Raw genomic sequence first — 26,981 nt, 5'->3', positions numbered from 1 at the left:
TTTACTATTTCCAAAGTCTTGCAAGGCCTTACATACTTTCCATAACACCTCACATATCACTGTCTGTCTGCTTAATCCAAATATTTGCTTATGACTGCACAACTATGTGTAAGACTGCAGACCAGTGTAGTCATGTGCCTGGCTTAATAATCCCAGTAGAGATTTTTTAACTACTACATCTACATCAAATGTCTTATTTTTTATTTCTGTATTAAACAATGTGATAAAATAGATTTGTGCTTATAGAGACTGAAAAGGATGCAATAATATATCTTAATTGGTTTCCTTGAAGGTCAGGTCGAGGTTGAAGTAGACTTCTTAGGGTCCTTGTCATGGACACTATCACCTTCCCTTTGCCTTCACGTTTAGGTAGGAAATGACGTATGCGTCCTCCCAGCCAATCGTTGCCTTCTTTCCCAGAATGCATTGCAACACGAACTCCACGCGCGAACTATTTACACTGTAGTCAGGTTTTGTTGGAAACTGCGCTATTTAAACCTCACTGCTGCCTCAAGTAAGTGCACGACAATCACCAAAAAGTACTGATCTATCTCTGTATTTTTTGCACTGCCAATAGTCACACGCGTGTAATACGTGTGTCAATGCATATTACGGAAGTATTAACTAAGTTAGCCACACCAGCATAATGCTAACCATCGCTTAGTTAACTAAGCTAGCTAAGTCAGCTGTCTAGCTTAGCAGCAAAATGTAACGTAATATAACGGCAAAGTAGCATAAATATTAACGTTGGTGGTTAGACATTACACATTAATGTCAGTTGAATTCAGTGTTGTTTTATAAAAAATGTTATATATTTTGACATAAAGTGACACTTACATATAACTTAACCTTATATAGGCTAACATATTCATATGTTTAACAATCTCTGTCGAGCCATAGTTAGCTAACGTAACTGAGAGTGGTTTGGTTAGCTAACGCCAATCTTCAGAGATCAGTCTTCAGGTTTTCAAGGGAACATTGTACACAAGGAATTTATTTAGAAATTGCAGGTTAAGGTCAGCAGGGAAAAGCAAGTTGAAGCATAACGCTGCTGTGATTTATATCAGAAGTCATTGTGAATGTCTTTACGGGTTTTGCACGAATGTGATGAGTTTCTTGCTTTTCTCTGTTTGATTTTATTGAAATTGTCTCAAAAACCTTAAAATATTACAGTATTATTTACCTAATAGTCGGACCATGTCAGTAGTTAAGACATCACTTTAAGCTGGGCTAAGTTATGCTTATAATTACTAGACTGTTGTATTTGGAACTTTTATGTATGCTTTCCTTAATTAGCATAGTTGGCATCATAGACCAGAAACCTAAGAATAGCATCACAATAAGTCAAATTGCTGTTTGAAAGCGGATCTAACATGTCAAAAATGTCTTCACTTGTTTTTTATAGGTGAATTGTGAAGCTAAAGAGGTCAGTAATGACCACAAGCAACAACTCTTCCGTTCTTAAAGGTACAGTAGGCTACATTATTCTAATTTAACTGCTGTTAATTCAGACTGGACTTATAGCTTATCGCTCTGATGTTTAACATGTGCAGATGTCGTTGCCTATGTTGATGTGTGGTCGTCAGACAAAACAGCCAATTATTCAAAACCATTCATTCAGCAGCTTCAGGAAATGGGAGCTCAGGTGAGACACAGATTTTACACTGTTCACCAATAGTATATGTGTATACTTTTAAAAACTCACAAATGACATACCTTTCAATTTACAGGTGTCAAAGACATTCAATAAACAAGTCACACATGTAGTCTTCAACAATGGTCATTCGGCTACATGGAAAAAAGCCAAAAAAAGTGATGTGAGACTTGTCTCAGTTCTCTGGGTAGGCAGGTGAGTATAACATTGTGTACTTTATGAATTTGAACAATTCTGTAATATGTTTCTGCTATACGTCATGTATGTTTATAAGGTTTTTGTTGTCAGTTGTTATATGAAAGTGACTTGTTTTGTTTTTGGTTAAAAACAGATGTTATGATGATGGTGTGCATGTGGATGAGGAGTTGTATCCAGCTTTAAATGATGAAAGCAATCCTGTGCTAAAGAACAAGAAAGTGAGTACAGTGAGATTTGAATGTGATGTTTGTGTTGGTGTCACAGTTTAAGCTGTCATTGTGTGGTTCCTTTATTTGGTGTGGAGGCAAAGCAGTTTTTTTAATCTTGTCAAGCCCATTACTCTCGATTCTGGGCCACTGACAGAGGTCTTTTACTCATATTATGAAAAAGCGACTGTGTAGCAGAATAGTTACAGCGTATAACATGTTACCCCTCCCTGCTGTCCCTGAATGCCTCACTAGTGCTGCTGCTGTGAGGAATGGTCACTCGCTACGTGGGTGTGCATTAGGCCTTTCAAGAAATGGGGAAATATTTGATATGTGGCAGATTTGATATGATTTGCGGGCATTAAAGAGATACTTTTAAAATGTTCAAGTCTCCCAGCAGTTCTGGGAGGCAGTGTAACTCTAGTTTCAGGTCTACTGATCTCACTAACTGCTCACTACCTAAGTTCTAAGAATATGCATTCTGGTGAGGTACTTGTATTTGTGTACCCAAACAATTTTGCACATTCATAAGTGGTCATTTACAGGCATATGTACATGAGAAATGCTCCCAGTGTACAATGCAGACAATTTCTATTAATCTGCTGGCATGATAGCAATTAATTAATTAATTAAAGAATACAAAAAAGGGCCTTATATTGTATTAAATATGAATTCATGACCCTTAAATTTAAATACAAGCATTATGTGACAGTTAAACCAAAAGCTGAGATGCAAAGGCTACTTATCGCTATTGACATCCACCTTTTTTCATTGTTTTTTCCTGAAAAGAAGCTGCTCATGAATTATTTATCAGTGAAAATATACTGAGACAAGCATATATGTAGATGACTGGAAGCTGTTACTTTTGCTTCTCTCAATTTGAATCTTTCTGCCACTGTTTAAAAAAAATCTGATGTTGGCCCATACTTATACTTGAAATCTTTCTGCCTCATTCATCCAAAAATTTGGCCTTAATGAATTTTTTAATCTTTCATTGCTATGATTAACTGAGTCCTATTGCTACATATCTCACTTAGACTGAGGAAGCAGTTTGGCTATTTTTTAGTTTTCTTAAGCAAAATTAGAACATGCCATTTTAATTAACATTGCATCCAAGTATTCAAACATGCATTTATTTACTTCCTATTCAAAAAATTTCTTGTGTGTGATTCACGTAGCATCGCTGCATGCAGCCAAAAGACTCTCCAGAGAAGACACCTGAAAATGACAGGCGCATGAGGAAAAAATTAGACAAGATGATGAAAGACCTTGCTCCAAAACAACCTCTGGGTAAGATTAAATCTTTGAAGATGTTTAATAAACCCGAAAATGTATATTGTCAACTCACAATTATTTTTACACAGTTACAGATGTGTCACCCATTATTATTGATGAAGAGAATGGAATAGTCTACAGTCCTGCACTGAAAAGATCAGATTATATGGCACAGCGTTTAAAAGATATGAAAGAGAAACGTGAAAACCTCTCTCCCACAGGTATGTGTAGCAGCAGGTGTACACCGATAAACTGACAAGGCCTTAAATTGTTTCAGGTATTTTGAAACACTAGTGAATTCACCCATTGTTACTGTCTTTCAGCTTCACAAATGGTTGAGTCCTGCTCACCCACTGGGCTGAATCCTTCTCTGGGAAGTACACCAACTATCTTCAAATTAACGTGTAAGCAAATTGGATGTGATCTTAATGGGAAGTTATGCTGTAGTTTTTATTGTTAGCTTTTGAAACACTCATAGTAACTGAATCATAGATATATAAGTGATAATCAAAGAGCTACAATGATACATCTATATACTTATCTATATATTGCTCCAACATCTATATTTTTGTGGGTTTCTATAACAATCTTATTGATGCTTTGTGCATTAAAATAATCTGCCCATTGAAATCACCTTATGAATGGGCAGTATTTACTAGCTTTTTGCTCTCATTTGCTTTGGCAGCAAAGACCATAAAAATATCCTGCTCTCTTTCACTTCACTGTATGAAAAGCTCTCTTTATCAGCCTCTTGTTTACTTCGGCTTTTCCCAAGCTCACAGTCAGCACGTAGCAGACAATCAAACAATGGATGTGTGGTCTTTTAAGTGCAAGCAGCTGCCTGTGTTTTTACATATTAGTTGTCAGAGAGAGCCAGTAATAACCCAGCTACATACAAAACAGACTAATAAACCTTAATTTTTATTTTGTCTTTAATATAGATGACCAATCAAACGATGATTCCAGTGCTTCTGTTGCTGAACCCGGTTACTCACCTCATGAAGAAGGGAGAACACAAGTTGACCAGCTTGAACAACACCACAGGAATAGTTTTGAAAAGCCCTGGCTCTCACCCTGCCATGATGTGCCAAAACAGATTTCAAGACCTTTGAAATGTCCTGACTTCACGACTAAAGAGGATGAAGAAGGGAATAGACAACAAAAGTCAAGAAGGACCTCAGTCAGAAGAAGGATAGCAGAGAAACACAAATGCTCAAGTTTATTGGAAAGTCCTTGCCAGGAAAGGAGGTTGGACATCAGAAAGAGGCGGTCTCAGATAAAATCATCAAGTCCATCACCTAACAAATCTGAAAAGGGAAAACGAAAAATTAACGCTGCTACATCCTTTACAGAGACTAAGACAAATGCTTGTCCTGATGCTGGGAACTCTTCTATTTGCCTCTCATCACCAGCCACAGTAGGTGATGCCACAGCTGAAATGTCACAAGAAACTGCCACTCTATTTAAAAAAAGGGAGCAGAAAACACCCAAACGGGCCAGACTGTCGGTTTCTACCTTGGTACGACCTTTCACTGTGTCCGGCGAACCTAGTGTTGCCTCACATTCCACTGTTGGAGATGATAATGTGTTTGAAGACTATTTCTCCCCAGCTAATCATCACCAGCGATCAAAAAGACCTCTGGTGCCTAATCTAGATGTGCAGAGCGACATTCAGATTCCTTTTGAGCTGGACCCTGTTCGAAAAAAGAGAAAAGAGAGAAGAAGCGAAAGCATTGTATCTGAAACTAACAGAATAAAGAAGAGGAAACTGGAAGAAAGTGGCAAAAATCACAATCAGAAATCGAATACAAGCTGTGAACCTCAAGGTCAAGAGTGTGCAGTGAATAGTCCCAGTGCTAGTGTAACACTCACGGCTAAAAAGCGGAGACAAAGCACTTTGTCATTTACAAGCACCAGTACAACTGTAGACTGTAAAGCAGTAAAGAAGAGAAGTGCATCTGTATCTGAACATCTAACATTGTTAACAGAAGCTAAGACAACTGCAGAAATGCAGAAAAACTCTGACGCCACTGTGCTTATTGACACCTTGGAAAGTGAGTAGTTTGGCAATAAGTGTTTAGAAATTGTACTTTAATGACAAATAAACCAGTATTCAGATTCATTCTTCAGTATTATTGAACTGTCCAAAATAATGATGTTGAAATCCTCCCAGTGATGGAGATTTGTAACTTTAATTATTTGGTTTAATATGTAGTTTCAAAAGGTTAATATAATTATTTTTTTAATCTTGATTTAGTAAATGATATATTTCCGAATGTTATATTTTTAAGAGAATAAATAAACTCCAACATAAATAAACGAGGCCTTTTTATATGAATATTATTGATATATTTTGTATGTGTATATAGATCAATATTCCCCCCCATGTCTCTATGGGTGTCTGCTTTCTGTTTGTTTGTTTATTCAAAGACAAAGTTAGGTGAATTGGAGGCTTTATTTGCTTGTAATGGTGCATTTGTCAGTATGTGATAGACTGTGAAACTTCAAAGTTTACCCTGCATCTTAAACATTGCATGCTGAGACCTGTCTCCCAGGATCCTCCACAGGATAAGTAGTGGACAAAGATTCTCAGCTGATCATGATTTAAATCTAAACCTTCTTCACCCTTGAGTTTAAAACATAACTCATAAATATTGCGGTATCAGATAAAAATGAGTTTATTAATTTGAGTTCAGGTATTAGACCTGCTGTTGACAGAAGTGTTTTGAGTTTTGCTGCTGACATGGCACTTTTGATTACATTTTAAATTTTATTTGAGCTACTCATGAAAATATTTACACGTGTAAATACATTCCCTGACATATTCGATGCTAAGACTATTTATACGTGTTTTATTTCAATGTTTGATCCAAATTCTTAAAGGTTTCTATTATCTATTTATGTGTGCATGTATTTTACTCTTGGTAATAGTGTGTTAGTGGCTTAAAATTTCCAATTTAATATTGTAGTTTTCATTTGGGTGTAAATGGAACGCAGCAGCAGTAAACAAATATGAATACACACATAAACAGCCCTGCTGTGAGATGGCTTGAGTGACACTCCCCCCCTCACACACACACACAGACAGTTTTTAAATTGTTTTTCTTTTCAAATGTAGGCAGAGGAAATGAAGGTACAGTTGCAGCTGGTTTAAATGCGATCCCCCCTGAAGGCGAGAAAAATCACAATAAACAACTCGGCTCCTGTCTTCAGAACATGGTGAACAAAACAAAGGTAAGAAGAGATCATGATTGTTTTTAAATATCTGGTTGAATTGTGTAATTTAGTGTGAATCCCAATAATTTAATACTTTCTGCACTTTGTTTATTTTGCTATTGTTAATTGGTGGTATATTTCCATCATACAGTGGGAAAGTTAGTTTTATTAATATAATTAATATTTGTGACATGGGAAGTAGTTTACTACTTTTTTGTCTAATATATAACCTTGCTTCTTTCTTCACTGCCATGTTATTGGCTAAACTGCTTTGACTTTGAGACAGTTCACATCTTGCTATAAAACCTACGTTCAACCAGTTGAAACTTTACTGTTACTGTTTATCTTCCTACGTTACAGAAATTCAGAAAAGTGAATGCAGTTTCAAAAAAAACGCCCTCTTTGTTTTTTCTTCAGTGACTTGTATTTTACCTTCCAAAACTGCTGCAGCTGTAGAATACGACAAATTTGGGACACCCATGGTTTTTTGTAAAATAGGAAGTTCAGCAACTAAACTAAACGGCAGTAGTGAGTATGTAATTCCTTTTAAAGCAGATCTATTTCCTCCAGAAGGTCATGCATGTCCATATCTGTGGGCGTCTGATGCATCTAGCCAAGTGTTTCTGTCTGGTCCTGAGGGTTTCCTGTGTTTTGCCTCTGTGATGGTAGCATACAACTTCCTTACTTGTGAAATGCACCTGGGCTCTGTTTTCGTTACACTGGTAACCTCAACAGGCTGTTGCTGAAAAAAGCCAAATGTGGCGTCATCTTCCCCGGGGGATCGGTTATGGGTTGACTTCATTGTATCTTGTTCACAGGATTGTTGTAGTTGTTGTCTTGATTCCGTCAAGGTCGTGATAATGCAATGTCCAAAAATGGCATATTTAAGCAGTACTGGTAAACACAGTCATCTGTGATAATTTCTTAGAGGTCACACCTGCATGACAAGTGCAGATAAATGATTAATTTTATGTGGCTCAAAGAATCAGAGGAAGTAACTTTGACTGTCTTCATAAAACATGCTAACTAATGTGCGCTACTGTATGTAACAGTTGTATGAGGAGTGCTACAGCTGTAATGAGTGATGATCTAATATTTTTTCATAATGTGAAAAATCACAGTTCCAGATGACCCGGATCCTCATCTCTATTTATTATTCTGAATTGTGTCATTTTCAGTGTGCACAAAACAGTAGCCTTCAAGGAGAACTAGTCATACAGTAAAGAATTTCCTTCATTTGTGCTTGGAGGCCGTGCTGCAATTCACATCAGCTTTTTGTCAGAGGCTCATTATGTGCAGCTCATTCTTCAGTGCCTGTTTTCTTGTGCCGCTGCCAGAACATGCCCATTGCATAAGATAAGCCAAAATCCCCTTTGAGGAACCCTCAGAAAAGCTGCCCATATTTCAGGAGTTATTTTGAAATGAACAGGCCTTTCAGTCACCTTTGGACAGTGACTAGAATAAACATATTGGAATATCAAAATATTTTTCTTTGAAGAAAACGTCTGTCAAGACATTTATGGGGTGGCAGTAGACAACTCACTGAATTCCCAACGTGCTTATCAGGGATATAATGTCTTGTTTGACTTTTGTGGGTGGGACTCATAGACAGTTTTGGCACCACTGTGTTCAACAGTCCTTAACCCCTGACGTCCAGCTTGAGGAACAGATATCAGAGTCTGCCAGGAAAGGGCCTGTGTGTAACTGCTTCTCAGGTGTTTGTGTTGATTATAGCTTGCTGTATTGCCAGAGTGAAACCACAGTTGTAGTTTTGTTGTTTGATTTCCTTTTTGGCCTCTATGCAGCTATATATTCGACAGGATTATGTAAATGTAAATCTAAATGTAAATGTAAACATTGCACATTCTGTCTGGCTGATCTGTTAGTGCTGTATCACTCAACAAACCAGCTCACAATACTCACACCTAAAAGTAACACTATATTTAAGTTACTTCGAGACATTTGTATTTATTCATGCATTATTATCATGACTACTTTAAAGTGTAGTGCACAAACCAAGACACAGATCAGGCCAGATCTGTCCATTCATCAAAGCTGCTTCACTTTAATGTAATTGTATATCAAACTTATGGATAGTGTGACAAAATACAAGGGATGGGGTTATTAGTAACACACTCAGTGAGGTTTAGAATAGCTACACCAAAAATAAAACAGATGTGAAAGCACCAACATATTTACATTTGTTTATGCAAAATGAGTGAACGGTTCATTAGTATTTAAGAAAACAGTAATGTGGTAAAGAAAAATCTTCTATCCCTGTCTTGAATCGTGTGTGTTTATATTTCTTTCAGGCTGTGAGAACATTGGTCATGACAAGCATGCCCAGCGAGTAAGTAACTCAAACGTTTAGGACAATTTGTCAACCTTAGAGAGCAAGTTGAAAAAGGCTTTTGAGTTGTTTGTGATTAATGCTTTGTACTCTATTCACCTCTTGTAGGAAGCAGCACACAGTTGTTCAGGTGGTGAAATCACTGGGTGGTTTTTCAATCGTTGACCGAGTTTGTGAGAGCACAACACATGTGGTGTCCGGGGGTCACCGGAGAACTCTCAATATTCTGTTGGGCATAGCTCGTGGCTGCTGGATCCTCTCTTTTGAATGGGTATGTTTAAAGCCATTATATCGTATTTTTTAAACCTGATGATGAAGTGTAACACTGCCTTTTATTTGTATTTTCCCTTATGTAGATTCTCTGGTGTCTAGAGCAAAGGCAGTGGATTCCAGAGGAACCATATGAACTTTCAGACCATTTTCCTGCAGCACAGGTGAGCGTCAGCACTATTCATAGAAAATCAGTGTGAGGACACAGCTTCAGGACAAAGCTTAAAAAAAATTCCAAGTAGGGTATTTACTGACATATTTTATGTCATAGAATAAAATGTGAAAGTCTCTTAGCCCTTAGGTCAAAGCTACTCAGAAAGCCCATTGACATCAGCATGAGGAAACCGGAAGTGTAAAACTACTCACTACTAAAGCATTCTGTTTAGTTCTGGACAAATGACGTTAGAGATCAACACTTACTGAAAACAGAAAGGTTTCTCATATTTTGCACTCAAGAACCTATGGTAAGAACATTCTTGGTTTACATTTATACATTTTTATAATTCAATGTTTTTTTATGTATTTAAATAATTTCTCTTCCTATATCCTAAAACCAAGTCAGAGGAAGTTAGACGGAAACCTGCTGTTTTTTATTGCCAGTCATCCATTTTCAATCTGCTTGTTTTTCCTGAAGCATCCTGTGTTAAATGTGAATGTTGCCTCTTCCTGAACTCGTCATTCGTGAATCACTGTCTTCTCCTGCCACTGTGAGGGAAGACATGGGGTCTTTATGCAGACAAATGTCAACACATTCACTCTTGAAATTATGATGGCTTTTGTTGTGACAGAGAAAATATTTGTATGCCCCTTTGGCCTTTTATTATTGCTTCACTCTTATGGATGCATCCAGCAATTGGCAAACCACATGCTTCCTCTCTCAGCCTTGTGGATCTCTTGTGGATTGTGGAGCTGCCTTCAGCTTTTGTCAATGTCAGTGACAGAAACAGATTTCAGTAGCTTTGTTAAACACACAATTGTCACAGTGAATGTATCCTCTTCACTCCGTTGAATAGCATATGTAAAGCTACATCATGTGCCTCCTTTCACGTAATAATGCATGACTTCAATAAAGTAAGTTAAAAAGACTGTAGCCTGCATTCTACATTAGGCCAATATGTGAAGCAGTTTTGCCATTTTAACTTTAACTCATTTCTTTTCTATTGGTAATTTTCACATTTATATATATAATTTACATGTATATATATTTGTATATTATTTACTATAAGTTGCATATTTAAAGCAACTTGTAACTGAGGTTGAGTCAGTGGCCGGCAGGTATTGTAGACCTGGATGACCCTCATCTAGGTCCATCCAGTTGATATAGGAAGGTGCTGTTGATTTGACCACTCTCTAGGCAGTTGTCAGAGCTTTGAACCTCATGCAACTGTGCATGTAAGCTGTGGGCAGTTGCCGAAACTGTTCTCCACAAACTCTTAGTGGTTCGATTCCCATCTTCTTCTGGCTGCATGTTTAAGTGTCTCTGAGCAAGATGCTGAACCCCAGGTTATTGCTACTGTAACGTTATTTGTCAAGAAACAGGCAAAAAATTATTCCCATTTAGTTATTTTATAAAAAATAATAATAATTTTTTTTTTCTCAACTTATGTCATCGCAATATTTACAGTATCAAAGTTTCAGCATAAAGTTTCGTATACTGTTTTATCCATGTTGCTCCCCTACTAGCTAAGAACAACAAACCATTCAAATTTGGACAGTTTTGATTTTTTATTTTATTTTATGGTAGGAATGATAAAACATTGCTGAAAAAGTTGTGGTGATCTGTCAGTTGCACATTCACCAGAATAATTCATGTTACAGCGTAGAACCGGACAAAAGTGGAGAAGGACTGAAGAGTGAAGGCTTATCTTTGCCTTGTGGTCATGTTTAATATTCAACTTCAGGTATATTAGAGCTGGTAGAGCATTATAGTCAAACACTAACGAAACCTAAAGCCTGCGTTTACTGGTGAAAAATTCACTTTCCTCGTTTGTACAGCTTTTCATAAATTCTGTTTGTCATAGCTTCCATAGAAACATTACATAAATAAAAAAGAAAAACAAAAAACATTTCCATACATTTCCCAGATGGCTTCAAAAGATCATTGTTATGTATGAGCATTTGGGTACTGCAGAATTATATTAAAAACATTCTCTTAGTTTATGTGCAATGAAATTATTAACTAGCTAAAACTAAGAGGCATAAGTCTCTATATTATATATAACAATGTTAAATATCAACCTTAAACTCTACATATAAGTTAAACAATAAACATACATTCTCTGGAGGAAAAAAAAGCATAAGGTCATCATAAGACTTTCTGTGACATTTTTACATTTGCATTTTACCAGAACACTTGTGCCAGTTTACTAGTTTACTATATCTGCATGTACCATAGTGTGTTTTTACAATAAAATAGGCAGCTTTAATTGAGGCCATAATTAAAAGGGTACTTATACAATATCAAAATCATTCAAGAAATCAAGTTAAGTAATGTCACATTATACTCTGGCTTCCTCTGACTAGTTAGCTGTCAGTTAGCTAGCTGTTATAACTCAATGTAGTTTCTATACCTAAAGTTAACTATTTATACCACAGGCACAAGTTTGATCAGCACAGAAATTGGTCAGTATCAATTTTGTCAATCTACATTCCCAAAAAACATCTATGCAAGGGTATTTAAAATATTTCATGTCCTTTTGCTCCCTTGAGAATTTTTTATTTTTGGTTTTGTTGTTGTCGCTGTTTATCAGGCAGAGTTTCCTTCCCACTTTGTTTAATCTGAGAGGGATAGTTCAAACTGGAGCTGTGAAGTCCGCTGGTCTCATCATCATCGTTGTGGATTTCAGAGAGTAGCCCGAGCCTTTCCAGTAGTACCATTTGATTCCATTGAAGCGATTTGAGTTTTGACCTTGTTGGTAATACATCCCGTTCAAATTAGAAGGCCCACAGGCATCAAACCACCAACCTAGAACATCAAAACAAGCATTAACATTACTGTAGATCAGAGATGGTGATTGATGTCTTTTATAAAGTAAAAAGGGCAAGTTTGGTGGACTAAAAACTTTGTCTCTCCCATCCAACTGTTTCTTTTATCTGTATTTGAATTTCAAAGACTGAGGTTATCTTGCAGTGACTTTCACTACACTCAGGCTATGGATGAGAGAGAAAGCATCTTTTGGCATTTGGCAGTACTGAATTGGATGTGACAGTAAAATTAATACTGCCCTTATGTGGTGATTAGCTGTGAGTTAACACACTCCAAGGTCTGCATGACACTTTGTATCATGAGTAGTAGTTGTGTAGTCCATAGAAACAGCATGCACAGTAAATCTGTAAACAGCATTCAAGGAAACCTGCATCTACTTTGAGTGTAAAAATATGTAATGCACATAAGATAAGAGTTCAGTGTGGCACTTCCAATAAATAGGCCATTGTCAAATCCGGGGCCTGCATTACTCACTGTAAAGTTGAACCTTAGATCATTTGGTTGCAGACTTGGTTGTATGCTAGTAGTGGCTAATGTAGCCTCAAGTAACTGAAGTACCCTCAAACAGAGATGAGGAGTGGGCTACAGAGGCCTTGTTAAGCCAATTCCTTTCTAGACAGATCTACACAGACTTTATTTTGTGTGTCAAGTGGCTTAAAGACATTTATCAGACTTCCCTCTAGAGCGTTCAAAGGCCTGGTGTGTATAATTTTATATATGCAGTAGTACTCCATAAACAGTCTTTGATGTGTAATAACAGTTGGAAATTCTAATAAATTATTTTTGTTGTATTGAAAAACATTATATTGAGAGGAGCAACCTTTCTGTTTCTATGTACATAGATATTTACTACATTAATAAAAATCTTTTTTCATTCATTCATTCAAACAGGCAACTTCATAAACATTACATTGGGTCAATGCCAGTCAGTCACGACTTTGCATAATGTGAATAGAGTCCTCTGTGAGAGACCCCTCATGGGAAAAAAGGGATAGGGTTAGCATTTTCATGCTTTCATGCTGACTTGGCAGACCCCAGTACAGAGGGAGACAAACTTCTGGCAGCGGACTCACTTTCAAGGGAACGGAGAAGGACCTTTAAGCTCTGTTCCCAGGCTATTAATGTCAGCCATTGTAGGGGCTGAATTCCCCAATGGGTTGATCAGTGATTAACTCTGAGTTAATTGTGCTCTTTGACCTGGCCACAAAAGTACAGGAGCCCTTAAAATGCCCTTTAAGATTTCTGGGGAATTGCCAAATTTTGGGTGGATGGGAATTTGTTCTATGCACGTGGCCATCGCCCAGTGCTGTGATAAGTGTATTTTACTGACAATTACAGTGGTTCAGGAACACACACATTATTTACAAAAATGTGTTTCTTACCCCCTGTTGTCAGTTGCGAACATTTGCAAACACATTTGTCGTTGTCTGCATCCTTTGTACTGAAATCACTTCCTGGCTGCCCGATGCTGCTTATTTTGCCTGCTGTTCCACCGTAGCCTTTAAGGTGTATCCTGTAGAAGAGAAAAGGAAAAATGAAGGAAAGGGAGGAGGAAGTTACTGACCGCAGTTCCTCAAAAGGCAACATCCAGCTCAAGTTGTTTGGCCATGGCTTTACTACTGCTGATCCGAAAATGGGTTTTGGCATAAAGATTAAAGTATGAGCTGTTTGCCACCCAGTTTCACTGTTTGGTCTTAATTTAATAAACAGCTTCATGATGTTGTGTTATTGCAAAGTTAGTTTAATTTGTGGCCCATTATATTTGTGTAATGTTATTTGTGGAGTTTCTCTGTAAGAGTTGTGTGGAATTACTAAGTGAAGACCAAATTGGTCATAGTTAGCTAGACATGGGACCTGAATAGTTGGAGCACGTCAAAGTCCCTTTGTTAAATTCAAAGGAAGCATCCAAGCCGGTCCTGAAATCAGCTTAGGTTCTGAAAGCAAAATGCTTCTGAATATTGTGCCATTGCCAAGACTGCAGACTGAATGGTAGAAAACCAAGGCATTATGTATTTTCTATTTTTTAATTAATTGTATTTTATTAAATTTTCTTGGGCTGTAGCCAGTACATCAGTATCAGCTAGTAATAGTCTTAAACAGCAAAAAACACCATTCAGAGAATTTAAATGATGTGTTTTGCTTTTAGAGAGTAGCAGTCTGTCAGCATTTGTAATAATAAGCTAGTAATTTCTTTTGCATTTGGCTATATATGATACTGCCTAAAGGCTGTGTGTGTGTGTGTGTGTCTAAATCATAAAAGACTGAATTAATCCTTCCTGCGCGTTGGTGTGCATTAGGAGTTTAACTTAATTATTCACTCTGTGTGACTTGCTTAAAAAATCTGCTGCAGGTGAAGATCTGGACATTGGAATTTGGGCCAGTAGAAAATTGTCACAGCAGGAGTGCTAATGCATTTAGTTTGGGTAGATATTCATGTATAAAATAGATTGCCACTGCATTACATTAAAATTTTTCGTAACATTTTGCTTCAGAGATAAAAACACCTTGTTTCAATAATTGTTATTCTAAGTGCTGTGACTAACATAACTGTTAATTATTTTGTAATCGTTGCTAGGCAGTTCAAAAGAAATTTTTAGCCTGTAGTTTTATTACGCTTTTTACCTGAAAATTGACAAACATTTTTGTTAATGGGTAATAGCAGACTTCAAACGCACTGTTTTAAGACAGGAGCTGTATTTTCTGCTTATGGGCTTCTTTGTCCTTAATAACTTGAGCTACATGAGCTGTGAAAATTTGGCTTAAAGCAAAAATTAAGCTAAATATTTAGGGATTTCCAGTAAGCAGTTTTATTTGATGTTGTTAGCACTACATTACCTGTAATTTTGTGCTTCACCGTCAAGAGAAAACTGATCATATTGTGAGTATTCAGAGTTTCCTTCCCAGTCGCTCAGCTGGATCCTCAGTTTGTAGGATTGTTGATTTGTCAGTCTGGAGACAAATTCATTTCCTAACCAGAATTCACCTGAAGGTTCTCCAAACCCCTGACAAGACATTTAGGAAAAGTAATTAACTTTGTTGAACTCCTGCAGTGATGGCTTATATATTGCTTTTTCCATTAACAAAACCACAAGCAGACATGTGCTGTTCATTTCTTGCCTATTACACTTAATGTTTTTTTTCCCTTGGAACTAAAATACGAGAATGCTCAAAATACTTTCAACAATGAATCAAAACAAACTTAACTGTGCATGTTTACAACTAGATATTAATAAGGAAGTATGCCAGCTTTAAGTGCAAAGGAAGTGGCATAAATATTTTTGCTCTTCTTTGATGAATAGCAGATGGTGATTAGGTTTTAGTGGTTGTATTGTTTTCACTCCTTTTGAATTGCATATGCAACAGTGCAGAAATGCCAGGCCCTTAAAACACTTTCACTCAGTGGCCAAAACCAGATCTGGCCACTTCTGCGCATTTGGAATGAAAACTGTAGCCTAGGTTATAATTTTGCAAGGAAAGAACTTTTTCTTGATCACTTTTACCTTTTTGTACTCTTGCCACGTACGATGAAAGTCCACACGGCCATCAAAGCGTTTTTGTAGGACTGTCCAGCCACCTCCTTCTGTCTCCATGTCACAGAAAGCCTTTAAACACAATGAAAATAGCTGTAGTAATTAATAAATCAAATGTCATGCACTAACAATTTATGCTTATTTATAATTTGAGAATGCAGTTTTATTTGAGTTTATTTAAAGCAAACATCAAGTTGCAGAGTAAGAATATAGAAGTAAAGTCCAAGTCTTGATCAGTGAAAAGTATCTAAGGAGATCCAAGTTTTAGCTCAAGCATGCACATCATTAATGGAACTCTGAGAACATTTCAATTTAACCCTTGCGCCCTCAAACACAATACTGTTTACCGAGGTGTCCATCCAGTAGAAAGCAATGTTTTATTTAAAAGGTGTGTGTAAGTGCAGCTAGTAATAGCATTATTTAATCTGTTCATGTACACACACACGAGTGGTCCCTTGTGAGCGAGTAAAACGTTTGATAAGTGCTCAGTTCGAACTAAACTTGTCATGAAACAATAAAATTGGCTTACTTTACCTTAACCTCTGTTGTAGTGTTGGGTAATGTTAGCGTGTAGACTCCACTTTGGGTGTTTCCGGACTTGTAGACAGCAGCACAGTCCGTGAATGTGGTAGGAGTGTCTTGCATCATGGCAGTTTTTGTCTCTGTAGCAGAACTCAGTCGTGTTAATTTGACAGCACACCATTGTACAGCATTTAAGTGCTTTAAGTTCACATATACATTCTTTCATTGTCACTGTTGCAGCAAGATGGGTCTGTGAGCTCAAGTATGCCAGCACCAGTTCTCTTCTTAAACAAGAAGATCTGGTGCCACTGTTATATCATCCTGCTAAACATGAGTCTGGGAAATTGTTCGCTCAGTTTACTGTGAAGACCGGAAGCAACTAGCCCTGCTGTGTTGAAAGGTAAAACAATCCACTTAGTAGCAGTGGATTTTTTCTTGGCATTGAGCAGTTGGCAGGGAATCAGCTGAGACCCCAGGAAGTCACTGAGCTCTCCTGAGAAATACTCACATAATTATCAGATTTACACCTTGGGATTTCTCCATATTAAATAAATGAAAAACAATCCACACTCCTCCAAGTAAAAGTAACAAGAAATTAAAAAAAAGCTTCATATTTAGCAGACAATAGTTAAGTGAATTTACTGTGTGAATATGATACTTAGTCTGCCCTCTATTGATAAAAAAAAGGGCGAAGAGGTTATGATGTAGGGTTGACTAACCTCGAACTAAGTCGGCAGAGATGGTTTGAATAAGGTTGTTCACAGTGTCCAGCAGCTCCTGCTGCTGGTGCTGTAAGACAGTGTTGTTGGTTGAGACTTTGAGGACCTGCTGCTCCAGCTTGCCTATGATGGCAGTCTGCTTCAGTATTAGAGTCTGCAGCTGCTCCTTTTCTTCATGAAACATCTTCAGCTCTGTCTGCCTCTGCTCCTCAAGCTTCTCCACCTTTTTCTCTAGGAAGCTGTTGAAAAGCAGGCGACAAATTCAGCAGCGAGCTTTTTCCTCTCACATTGACCCAAAAAAGGAACTATTAGTGACCCTAAAACTGTTTTGCCGTGTGATATGATGTGCAAACCTGTTTTTGTCGTTCAGCTTATCGATTTCATTTGTTTGGACAATTAGTTGTTTTTCCAACTTGTTGGTTGACAGTGAGTTCTCAAGAAGTTGCCGCTCAAGTCGAGTTGTGTGGTGAATTACCTACAAATAAAAGAACAAGCAATTCTGTTCAGCTCTGTCCCAGACATAACTTCCAATGTAACCTTTAATGCATCGGTAGATTTCCACATGTCTACACTATGTTATTAAGTGTTTTCACTATCTTTAAGTCAAACGTTTCACATTAAACTTGAGTTTGTATGGTGTCAGACGTTTAAATTGTCTCCCCACACGACACAGCAATCTAGCTAAGCAATCTAGACAGCCATAGGAAAAGAGCAGTAAATGTGTGCAAAGCAATCCCCAGTGACATAACAGTCATAAAAATGTGTGTCAGCGTGCATTTGTCATTTTTTTTATTGCATTAGGGGATTCAGCCCAGTTTAACACAGTTTGCACTTTTTGAGTGGACAAACAGCCATTTGCAAAATGGAAAAAATATGACCGGAAACCTCAACCAAGTTCCAATACAGCAGACATACCTGAACAAGGGAAAACTCTGAAAACCCACGTATTTTCACACACAGATGTATTGAACTAAACTCTGGGGTTGGGGACCTTGCCTCTAATTTCCCATTTTGGAGGAACTGAACTCAGCAAAAAGCAGGTTGTTTACATGAATCCTAGCTATGTGTCTCCAATGGAGCTGTTGATGTCTTTGAACAGACGGATGTCTGATTGTGACAAACTGATAGACCCTTTCTGTGGGAATACGAGAGTGCTAATAACAGGAAATGCTGTACAGTTGGCTCACATAAGGTCATTGACGTGTAGCCACAATAATAAACTGACACAGTCATGCCTGTTTTTCCCCTGCTTAGTTTTTAACACTCTGATTCTACGGTATTGAATGTGTGTATGATAGATCATGCTGTTGGACTAACAATGTTTGTTCACAAGTGTGTTATGTTTGTAGACAGGTGTGAACTGTTTTGAGTTTGTTACCATTGTTGGGAAAAACATCAAGTAGTGCCTCACCTGTGCTTCCACATTGGTCAGTTTCCTTGTTTGCTCAGCAGTTTGACTCAGCAGGTTTGTTCCTATTTCAATCATCGTAGCAGTGTGGTTGTGTACAGCAGTCTGTTGAATCTGGACCATGTCCTGCTTCATGCTGTCCTGAATGTAGTTCTCTAACTGCGGCACAGAAAAAGAGAGGTTTGCTTTAAACACTTTTAAAGATTTATTCATAAGTATCAATAACAAGTGGTTTCACACATGTACCATCTGCTTCTGAAACAATGGACACAGAGCAAAGTGTATCTTTGCTTGAGTTCCTGAGCACCTTATTTGTAGATAAGAGAGGAGTTGTCACTTTCTCTCAGTTTTTTTTGTTCAGATTTAGAGACTGCATTGTAAAACATAGATGCACTTACATCTTTATGACTTTTGTTCTCACCTACCTTACCGTATTGCCAGATTTAGACTAAGACCAATCATTAAGTTATTTCCTGCATGGTGTTCCTGAGTGGCAATCAGGTCACACAACTCGTAAACAGGATGGAAGTGTTGAGTGAGAAGTTACATCCTTCATGAGAGAAACCAGCGTCAGTAAAATATCTTTGTCATCTACTGTAATTTGTGAGCCCCTGGATAGTGTGGTGGTAAGATCGCTGCCCTCCGTGTGGGAGACTGGCGTTCGAATCCTGGCTGTGGCCTACCTCCAGTAGGGGTCTTTAGGCAAGACCCCTACTGGGGGTCCTTGTAAAGTGTCTGCCAAAGGACTAAATGTAATTTCTTAATCACTTCTGTTATTTACTCATCTGTATTTAATGTAATCTCCAAACAACTGAATGTATTATTATTTTTCTTGTGGCAATTACAACAAACAGCTGTAATTAGCTCATTTTGTTTGTCTTCCTTCCTGTGTGTCCACTTTGTTTATGTTCTTGGATACACACAGCGATGTGTGTAAGGCTGTCATTTGAATTGTTGGCAGGATGTCCCATTGATACTCAGTGATCTAATCAGATGTTTACGCCGCGTGCCTCAAAGGCATCAGCGAGGGCTGACTGTGTTCCTGATTCACACGAGAGTGTCACAACAGATTGTTTTCCCCTACTGTAATCAGCAGGTGAAGCGTAATTTTCAGGCAATATTCTCATGATTTGAAACAGGTAAATAACAATTGGCGGTTGTCTACTGTAAACTGATGTATTTAGAACTTGTTTTGAGCAAATGTGTTAAAACATACCTACTTCTGAGTTATAGGCTCCTTATCTGGAAACATGATATTAACATATTAAAAACTGTTCCTGTTTATGCCCAGAGAGGCTGAAATCTATCAGGAGTGGAAACATTCTTCCTAATCTAATTGAGCCACCACCCCTCCTCTAGTCTCTCATTTAGTGTTTTGATGATGGTGCTGGAGAGTGTGATTTAACACGTCGCTCTAAACTTTCCCACAGGTGTTTAGTTGGTTTGAGATCTGGTGACTGTAGGGGACAAATCATATGATTCACAGAATTTTTAAACACATCCCACCATTTAGTGAGCCCTTGTGCCCTGTGTGGAAGCTGCTGCAACAACTTGCATCAGTTAGATATTAAGAGTATTGTAATAATTTTGCGTTCACACAAATCACTTCTGTCCTTCATGACAAAGATATTTTTAGTTATTAGATATTTAAGTTGTGAAACTTAAAACAATCAGTCTTCACACTTTAGCTGTGATTTTTTTCTCACATATTTATCTTCCCATGTGCAAATTAATTTGGTGAAGTCACAGAAGCTGGCACTGGAAATCTCCTTCATATGAAACAGATAAAATAGGCTCATAAAAGTACTGCTTGATTTTTGGTGTATGTATGTAACTAGTTACTTTATGTGATGTTGGACTTTGTAAAATGTTCGCTTGTGTTGTGAATGGATTATTTCTGAGGCAGCACTTTGTGTCTGTCTAAACGTAGTTACTGAGTGTCTCGGTCATGAAGAACTTCAAAGACGAGTGCCTCTGAGCTCTCCTGTGGAACGGATCAGAGTTTGTTTTATGTTACAAGATGGGTATTGTGTGATCAAGCTGTGAGGTGTTCTTGTCTTGTCTGGCCCGTCTTGTATAGTTCACTGTGAAGAGGGTGAAGAGTGGGAGCTTGAAAAGCAGCGGGCCACTTCTTTCACTTGTGAAAGTAATGGTTTAGCAAACTGAAAGAAAAGTATGCATCTCTCATGTGGACACCTGTGTTGAGTCTTTGTCAGTCGTCAAACCCATCAGTCGTCCTTTTGTTCTCAATAGCATCCCCATAGATGCTAAGCATATTTCTGGGTTTGTTTCCACATGTGCTACATCATATATACAATCATACATAAATGACAAACAAATTTGTTCTGACATAACTATACATTAAGATAGAATTGTTCTTGTTAACATAAACTTTTAAACTGATGAACGGACTCATGTCTTTTGTTAACCGAAGCTGTTTTATCTCTTTTTATCTTTGTTTTAATGGTCAAGTCTTACTATAAAACCAGTTAATCTACCTGTCACAACAGTTCAGTTCAGTTCAGTTCTGCTTGAACCTCTCACCCACCTGTGAATCAGATGTGTTGCCTGTTTGACCTGAAGCATATTTGATACTTTCTGAGAGTTTATGGAAAAATCTGATAAAGTCAACAGTTTATCCAACTTACTTGCCTTATTGACTCTAGATGTTTTGTTTTCTTTAAAGCTCCTACCCTCTTTGGCACAGACAATTGGAGTGGAAATGGGAATTTCTTCTCTGACACCTGTGTTGCTGTGTTTTAAGCTCTTCAGCACATTTTGTCCTCTTACACATCATTACAGTGTTTGTCAGAAACCAATGTAGACTTTCTTCTTCTTTGCATTCAATCTATCACACTTAAATCACTATAATCAAAGCATGTATTGATATTGCAGTTTGTTGTATTGGTGTTATATTATGGTTATGACAACTTTACCTTAAGCAGCCACTGTGTGTTGTTCTCCATGATGATCTCCAGTTGTTCTAGCCTCTGGGACGACTCGTCATTGTCCATGGGTCCATCCTTTTGAACTGGATAGTTGTAGCTGCTGCTCTGTGTTTGGCAGTTTTCCTGCTCAGGCAGCAGAAAGGTGTAGCTGCATGGCCCATTCTGAATCTGATATTGTCTCTTACCAGCGGCACTATGTCTTGTCCCTAGGCAAAGGCAGAAACTTAAAACTAGTACGTTGACATTCAGCATCTTCATCGTGGAGCTATTTAGTTAAAAATAAACTTAGTACAATTAGAACTCAGTGGATTTTCAGGTTTTACGTAATCTTCTCTGAATGATTGGACGTCTTTCCCCAACAGCATCCAAGTGTAAACAATCCTCTTGAGGTTCTGCAGATTCCTTTTATTACTTCTCAGTGGTAGGAGGAGAAAGAGCTATCAGGAATTAGAAGGACTGTGTCATTCCCTCAGGTCACCGGTGCCAGACTGCATGTGCTTGCCTTTCATCAAGCCCCCAACCACTCTGATTAGCTGTGAGTTTAAACCACTCCCCCCTTCGCTGTGGCCAGTCACTGTGACGAGCAGTGAAGTGGAGATTCCTTTGAGTACACACTCACTGAACAACGCAAAGGGGCAGATGCACGAACTACACATCTTCCACTAGATCCTTCCACAATACCCACGTGTTTTTTCTGCTGTAGTTAAACAGCTACTCAGGATGCAGCTGTCTAGCTTCAGGTCACTCTGATAGTAGCTGAGTCCATCCCATTCATTGAAAAATATTTTCAGACCTGACAAACACTCACATCTTTGAATATGTGATTCAAAATTGAAGGAAGTTATTTTTCTACTTTGTTTTTACAACATAGTAAAATACGTTAAAGCAAAATCTACTGAAATCATCTGTGTTTATAACAGTGGTCTTTTTTTACATGAACTCTTAAGTCCAACTGTCACTAACATAACCACGTGTCAGTTGGACCATATTTCATTTTGTGGCAGGAAAGACTTAAATATTTGCCCTCTAAAGTTTGATAGAAAGAAACAGAATTGTAGGAAGTAGACTGATGTAATAGGTGCTGTATAAAGGAAATGCAACGTATTTACGGCACATTACCAAAGAGGAAGGACTTGTCATCATTCCAGAAACACTGACTTTTACAGGTGTTCAGATTGAATCACTCAAACATTAGCACAAACGAGGGTTTTTGTAATTGAGTTTGTTTTATGGTTATTGAAAGCACAGGAGAGGTTAGAGAAATAAACAGTGTTACAGTTTCCTGGGGCCATTCATTCATTTAATTTATCACTCAGCCACATCCTCTGTATGTCGCACACCAGACAGTTTTCTCATGCTGTGAGGGAACAATGTGATGTCTGCCGAGCTGTCAAGCACATTTAGTACTGTATTTCATTATAAATTGCTATTTAGCTTAATTTATCTCTGCCTGGCATTGGTATTGAACTGCACATGCTTCTTGCCTCATTGCCAGACTCACTGTATGCAACAAGAAAAATGTGCGCATACAAATTTGTGACTGCAGAGATATTGATTAGGTTGTCAGAATAGGGAGAGGTGGTAATTTTCTGCGTGAAGAATAAACATATGCTGGCACAATAAAATGCAACTCACCGTGTTTATCAGAGGAAGCTTGGTACCGCTGGCATTTCTGTGACCCATCCTGCAGAGATCTGAAAAAACTTGAGTTGCAGATATACTGTAGAAGTGGGTTTTGAAAAATGTATCTTTAATGCAACAGTAGATACTGAATAAATGCAAATTCGTAGTCAACATTTCATTTCTATGATACTTAATGGAGCGCAATCATTTACATTTAAATTCACAAATCAGCAGGGCTGTATTTCCTAGCTTTTAAATCCTCACAGATAGTTTTCAATCATTCTCTTTACACTGTACAGTGTGGGTTAATGTTAACCTGACCCTGTCTCCTGACCAGTCCCTGATTAAGTGAAACGTGTGTGAACACTGACAAAAGACTAAAAGCCTTAAAGCTTGTTTCCTGGCATTCAACACAGAATAGAGCATATTGGTTTCCTTCAGTTTAACAACTGACCCCTGCTGGATACAGAGCGGGCCTGTAGTGAGAGTCTAAAGCATCACTCATCAAGTCTTAAAGACGTGTTCTGGGCTGACAATCCTCCATGAACAATGCGGGCTGCTGAAATGAAACCCGGCATATGAGATGGCACTGTAGCTCACCTCTGTGGCTGTCAGAGCTCAAAAGCAAGACAGGAGTTGTCTTAATTAATGTGATTCTATCTAAATCTGTAGCTATTTAAACTTAAAGCAAGTGACCAGGTGTCCTTAAAGTCGTGTGTTAACTAAGATACCTCTAAAGAGTTTGTTCAGATACTCAATCTGTTAATGATGAAAATTTTGGTTGAACTGTCAACAATGACTTAGCAGTGTTTACTCAGCCTAACAAAAGTTGCTATTTAATCTGGATTTCATGGTACCCTTAGTGTTTGGGTCGTGTTTTTCCAGGGTCTGCTTTTCATGAGCCTCACACAGCCTGATTGTTATAGCTTCTGCTGTATCCCTCGCAGCCACCTTCAGACCAGTTTGAGAACTGAATCCAGCTTTCTAATGGGATGACTTACAAATGAGATTCTTTAGGGTTAAATTGTATTCTTTATTTATAAATACATTATGAAGGTGCAATATTGAGGCAGAAGGCACAGTCCTGGCATGTTTAGCATTAGACAGGTTTATTTTAATAATCATGGTAAGTCACACAACTAAACTCATAATGTACAACACTGGGTGGCACAGTGGTGTAGTGGCTCACAGCAAGAACGACCCTGGTTTGAATTCACAGGTCAGCTGGGTGCCTTTCTGTTTGGAGTTGTCATGTTTCCTTCAGGTACTCCAGCTTCCTCCCACCTCCATTACATTTACATTTTTAGTCATTTAGCAGACGCTTTTATCCAAAGCGACTTACAAGTAGGGTACAATGGTAGGCAGGGTAAGCGTGAGGAGGTCTTGCCTAAGGACCCCTATTGGTGTCAGAGTCTGAACCCCAGTCTCCCACATGGGAGACTGTGAAATTACCACTGCACTAACCAGCCCCAAAGACATGCATGGTAGGGTTAATTGGAGACTCTAAATTGCTCATAGCTGTGAATGTCAGTGTGAATGGTTGACTGTCACTGTATGTCGTGTACCCCGTCTCTCGCCCAATGACAGCTGGGATAGGCTACAGCACTTCCGTAACCCCTCAGAGGACAAGCGGTTAAGATAATGGATGGATAGATGTACTATACTTTATGGGCAGATTTCTCACTCTTATATTAGCTTAGTTTCACTAGTTGGGTTGAATTTTTTTACAGCATGTTCATGCTTTAAATAATACATTTATATTCAGGTGTAAAACCTTGATATAAATTAAAAAGGGCTGAACTGCAAATAGCTTCTTTAGTTCCAGGATCCTTGTGTTGCACACATTGCCTCAGTGTCATGATATAAGGGGGCTTTTGAATGAAACTGAGCCATTGTTATTGTTATTAGTTAGCAATAAAAATTCAAACAATTGAAATGTCTGTTGTGAAAAATGACAGTATTTAATCAGAGTCTAGGGAGGTTATGTAATTCCCATCATATATCCACCTGTCAACCTGTGTAGCTGAAGACATTGATATGATTTTATTTGATGTATGAGTTTGCCTTGTGGTTTACATTTTCCTAAAATATCAAACTAATTCTTGCAATAGGAAGGACTGATGGACTAATCCATCTTAACATTTTTGGAAACAAGAACATTTATTGTGTTTATTTTAAAAAGCAGCCCTTCATGTGATATTTTAAGGGAGCATGTCCTGTTTGCCTGCTGGTTTGTTTTTTCTTGAACAGAGAAGTTCAACAGGATCTCCTTCTGTGTCTTGCTTGAACATGTCTGAAAACAGGTCACTTGTTTGTTATTTAATTCTCCGTTTCACCTCCCAGATCTGTCGTCTCCAGAGGCACCTGTCTGCTGGCGAGCACCAGCAAGACCTGTTCCAAGGCCAGCCAGCCATGTATGTGTCCCAGCACTCCCAACCGCCCACTCAGAGTCTGGTGGAGCTAATCCAACTCTGTGGAGGAACAGTCTGCAAAACTGTGCGGCAGGCGGGTATCTGCATAGGGAAGTATAATGGCAGGAGACCAGAAGGAAGCAGGATCCTGTCTGAGCAGTGGGTGCTGGGTAAGACACTCTCTTTTGATCTCTGTGTTGAATGTGAAATTCTTTTATCATGCGACTAAAAGTTGTTCTTCTGATTTTTCTAATTTCATTTCAGACAGTATCACACATTTGAAGAAGCTGCCATACGATAACTACGACTTGGAGTGAAAATTGTTTAATATTTTTCTTACTGTCAAGTTTTGTATTATTAATTTTATGCCAAACTGTGCCCGTTCACATCACTTTCTTCCTCTGTCTTCCTCTTCTTCCTTCTTGCTTTTGAAATATGTTCAAACTCCACGTAAATCTCTTGTTTTTGTCGAGAAGTTTATTAAGTCTCTGGTTATCATGAAAAATTGTTACTTCTCAGGACTATCCAACATGGGAAGACAAAGTTATGACCAACCTTCTCTCAATACCTCAGTAACAAAATGCAATCTCTCATTCAAAAATGTTTTCATTAGTCATTGTGGAAAAACAAAGCCGCACTGGTATTGTTTCCACATTTTAAGAAGAATAACATCAATAAAAGCACTGGCCATTAGAAGTTGAAACCTTATTGATTTTAACAAAGGTAATTAATAATTTTTAGCCTAGCTCCTATGAAATAAAAACTGTCAAATAAAACTGCAGGCACTACAGACAGAATGCTTGTGCCTTCAGTGTTGTTTAATCTTTATCCATAAACTCAGAAATGCTCACTTCTACAGTTGTTGTTTGAATACTTTAACCTCTGCTGTCTAAGAGCAGCGTTCACTCCTCTCTGATCTGCTGTTTTTCCAATAGTGGTCTGAACTGGCTGTGAGCCCTTTACTTACTCATGAAATTCTGTTGATGTTGAGGGCTACAAATGTCTAGTGCTTAATGGTGTTTGTTCTAAAACCATAAATATACAGTGATGTGCAATAAACCAAATCTACCATAGTTATCTAAATACATTAAATGAGACATAAAAATGCTGTGTTTTAGTTATTAGTGATGTTTGAAATGTGAAAGATTTTGAATAAGTTTTTGTTACAGACATTACATTTTCACTTCAGCTCTCTGCCTCTACCTCTCTTCATCTATCTTTGCATGTGTTTCTTCTATCTATTACATGTTACTGTGAAACATGGGAAACTGCCCTGACTGACTGTATGTTGACAACCACTACTTGACTTACATGACTACAATAAGACACAAGAAAGAGACAGATTTTTTTTTTTTATAAACCAATGTGATTTCAATACTTGCAGAGTTATTTGAGTGAAGATAGCATATTGTATCCTCAGTGAAATTGTTTGTGATGTCATTGTTAATAAATACTTTTATTAAAATGTTTGATTTGTCATCAGGTTAACAATTTTGAATGTGACTGATTAACAGCTAACTGTGTACAAATTGCTTTTTTTGTCTAACATACTTTTCAGATTTTAAAGTTTTACTGAAATGTAATTGTTATCACATTAATGCAGTTGTCTGTTTTTCTGTAGACATTGTCATTGTATAATGAATGTTGTACCCTTTTAAAAATAAC

General features: G+C 37.9%; 2 protein-coding genes across 3 annotated transcripts; one reads left to right on the top strand and one right to left on the bottom strand.

Moving 5' to 3' along the window:
* Positions 1–432: 432 nt before the first annotated feature.
* mcph1 (microcephalin 1) lies at positions 433–26,975 on the top strand. 2 transcript variants are annotated; one of them, XM_026355863.1, is made up of 15 exons: positions 433–514; positions 1,406–1,467; positions 1,554–1,645; positions 1,731–1,849; positions 1,986–2,070; positions 3,237–3,348; positions 3,423–3,554; positions 3,657–3,737; positions 4,275–5,387; positions 6,452–6,567; positions 8,862–8,899; positions 9,008–9,170; positions 9,256–9,333; positions 25,249–25,486; positions 25,581–26,975. In XM_026355863.1, the coding sequence occupies exons 2-15, from the start codon at positions 1,434–1,436 to the stop codon at positions 25,631–25,633; spliced, it is 2,454 nt and encodes an 817-aa protein (XP_026211648.1). In that variant the 5' UTR covers positions 433–514; positions 1,406–1,433; the 3' UTR covers positions 25,634–26,975. The 2 variants fall into 2 exon arrangements, with proteins under 2 accessions (XP_026211648.1, XP_026211649.1); XM_026355864.1 differs by having other exon boundaries at positions 25,585–25,633.
* angpt2a (angiopoietin 2a) lies at positions 10,888–21,808 on the bottom strand. Its single transcript, XM_026355866.1, has 9 exons — positions 21,271–21,808; positions 18,338–18,493; positions 17,280–17,401; positions 16,927–17,165; positions 16,220–16,347; positions 15,656–15,757; positions 14,991–15,157; positions 13,538–13,668; positions 10,888–12,134 (listed from the first exon to the last, which is right to left on the bottom strand). Exons 1-9 carry the CDS (start codon positions 21,538–21,540, stop codon positions 11,962–11,964), a joined length of 1,488 nt encoding a protein of 495 aa, XP_026211651.1. The 5' UTR covers positions 21,541–21,808; the 3' UTR covers positions 10,888–11,961.
* Positions 26,976–26,981: the final 6 nt, after the last annotated feature.

This window comes from Anabas testudineus, chromosome 15 (genome assembly GCF_900324465.2).
Source record: "Anabas testudineus chromosome 15, fAnaTes1.2, whole genome shotgun sequence".
Taxonomy (NCBI): domain Eukaryota; kingdom Metazoa; phylum Chordata; class Actinopteri; order Anabantiformes; family Anabantidae; genus Anabas; species Anabas testudineus.
Note: the sequence above shows the minus strand (reverse complement) of the source record. Positions and strands in the feature narration are given on the sequence as shown.

What these genes read in the sequence shown, in the direction of transcription:
- mcph1 (XM_026355863.1), top strand. Translation starts at nt 1,434, where the DNA reads ATGACCACAAGCAACAACTCTTCCGTTCTTAAAG. An exon ending in TGCTCCAAAACAACCTCTGG is followed by an intron (nt 3,349 to 3,422) that starts GTAAGATTAAAT and finishes ATTTTTACACAG; the next exon opens with TTACAGATGTGTCACCCATT. An exon ending in TGAAAACCTCTCTCCCACAG is followed by an intron (nt 3,555 to 3,656) that starts GTATGTGTAGCA and finishes ACTGTCTTTCAG; the next exon opens with CTTCACAAATGGTTGAGTCC.
- angpt2a (XM_026355866.1), bottom strand. Translation starts at nt 21,540, where the DNA reads ATGAAGATGCTGAATGTCAACGTACTAGTTTTAAGTTTCTGCCTTTGC. An exon ending in CTCTGCCGACTTAGTTCGAG is followed by an intron (nt 16,348 to 16,926) that starts GTTAGTCAACCC and finishes GTTCTGCTACAG; the next exon opens with AGACAAAAACTGCCATGATG. An exon ending in GGTGAAGCACAAAATTACAG is followed by an intron (nt 13,669 to 14,990) that starts GTAATGTAGTGC and finishes TCTCTTCTACAG; the next exon opens with GATACACCTTAAAGGCTACG.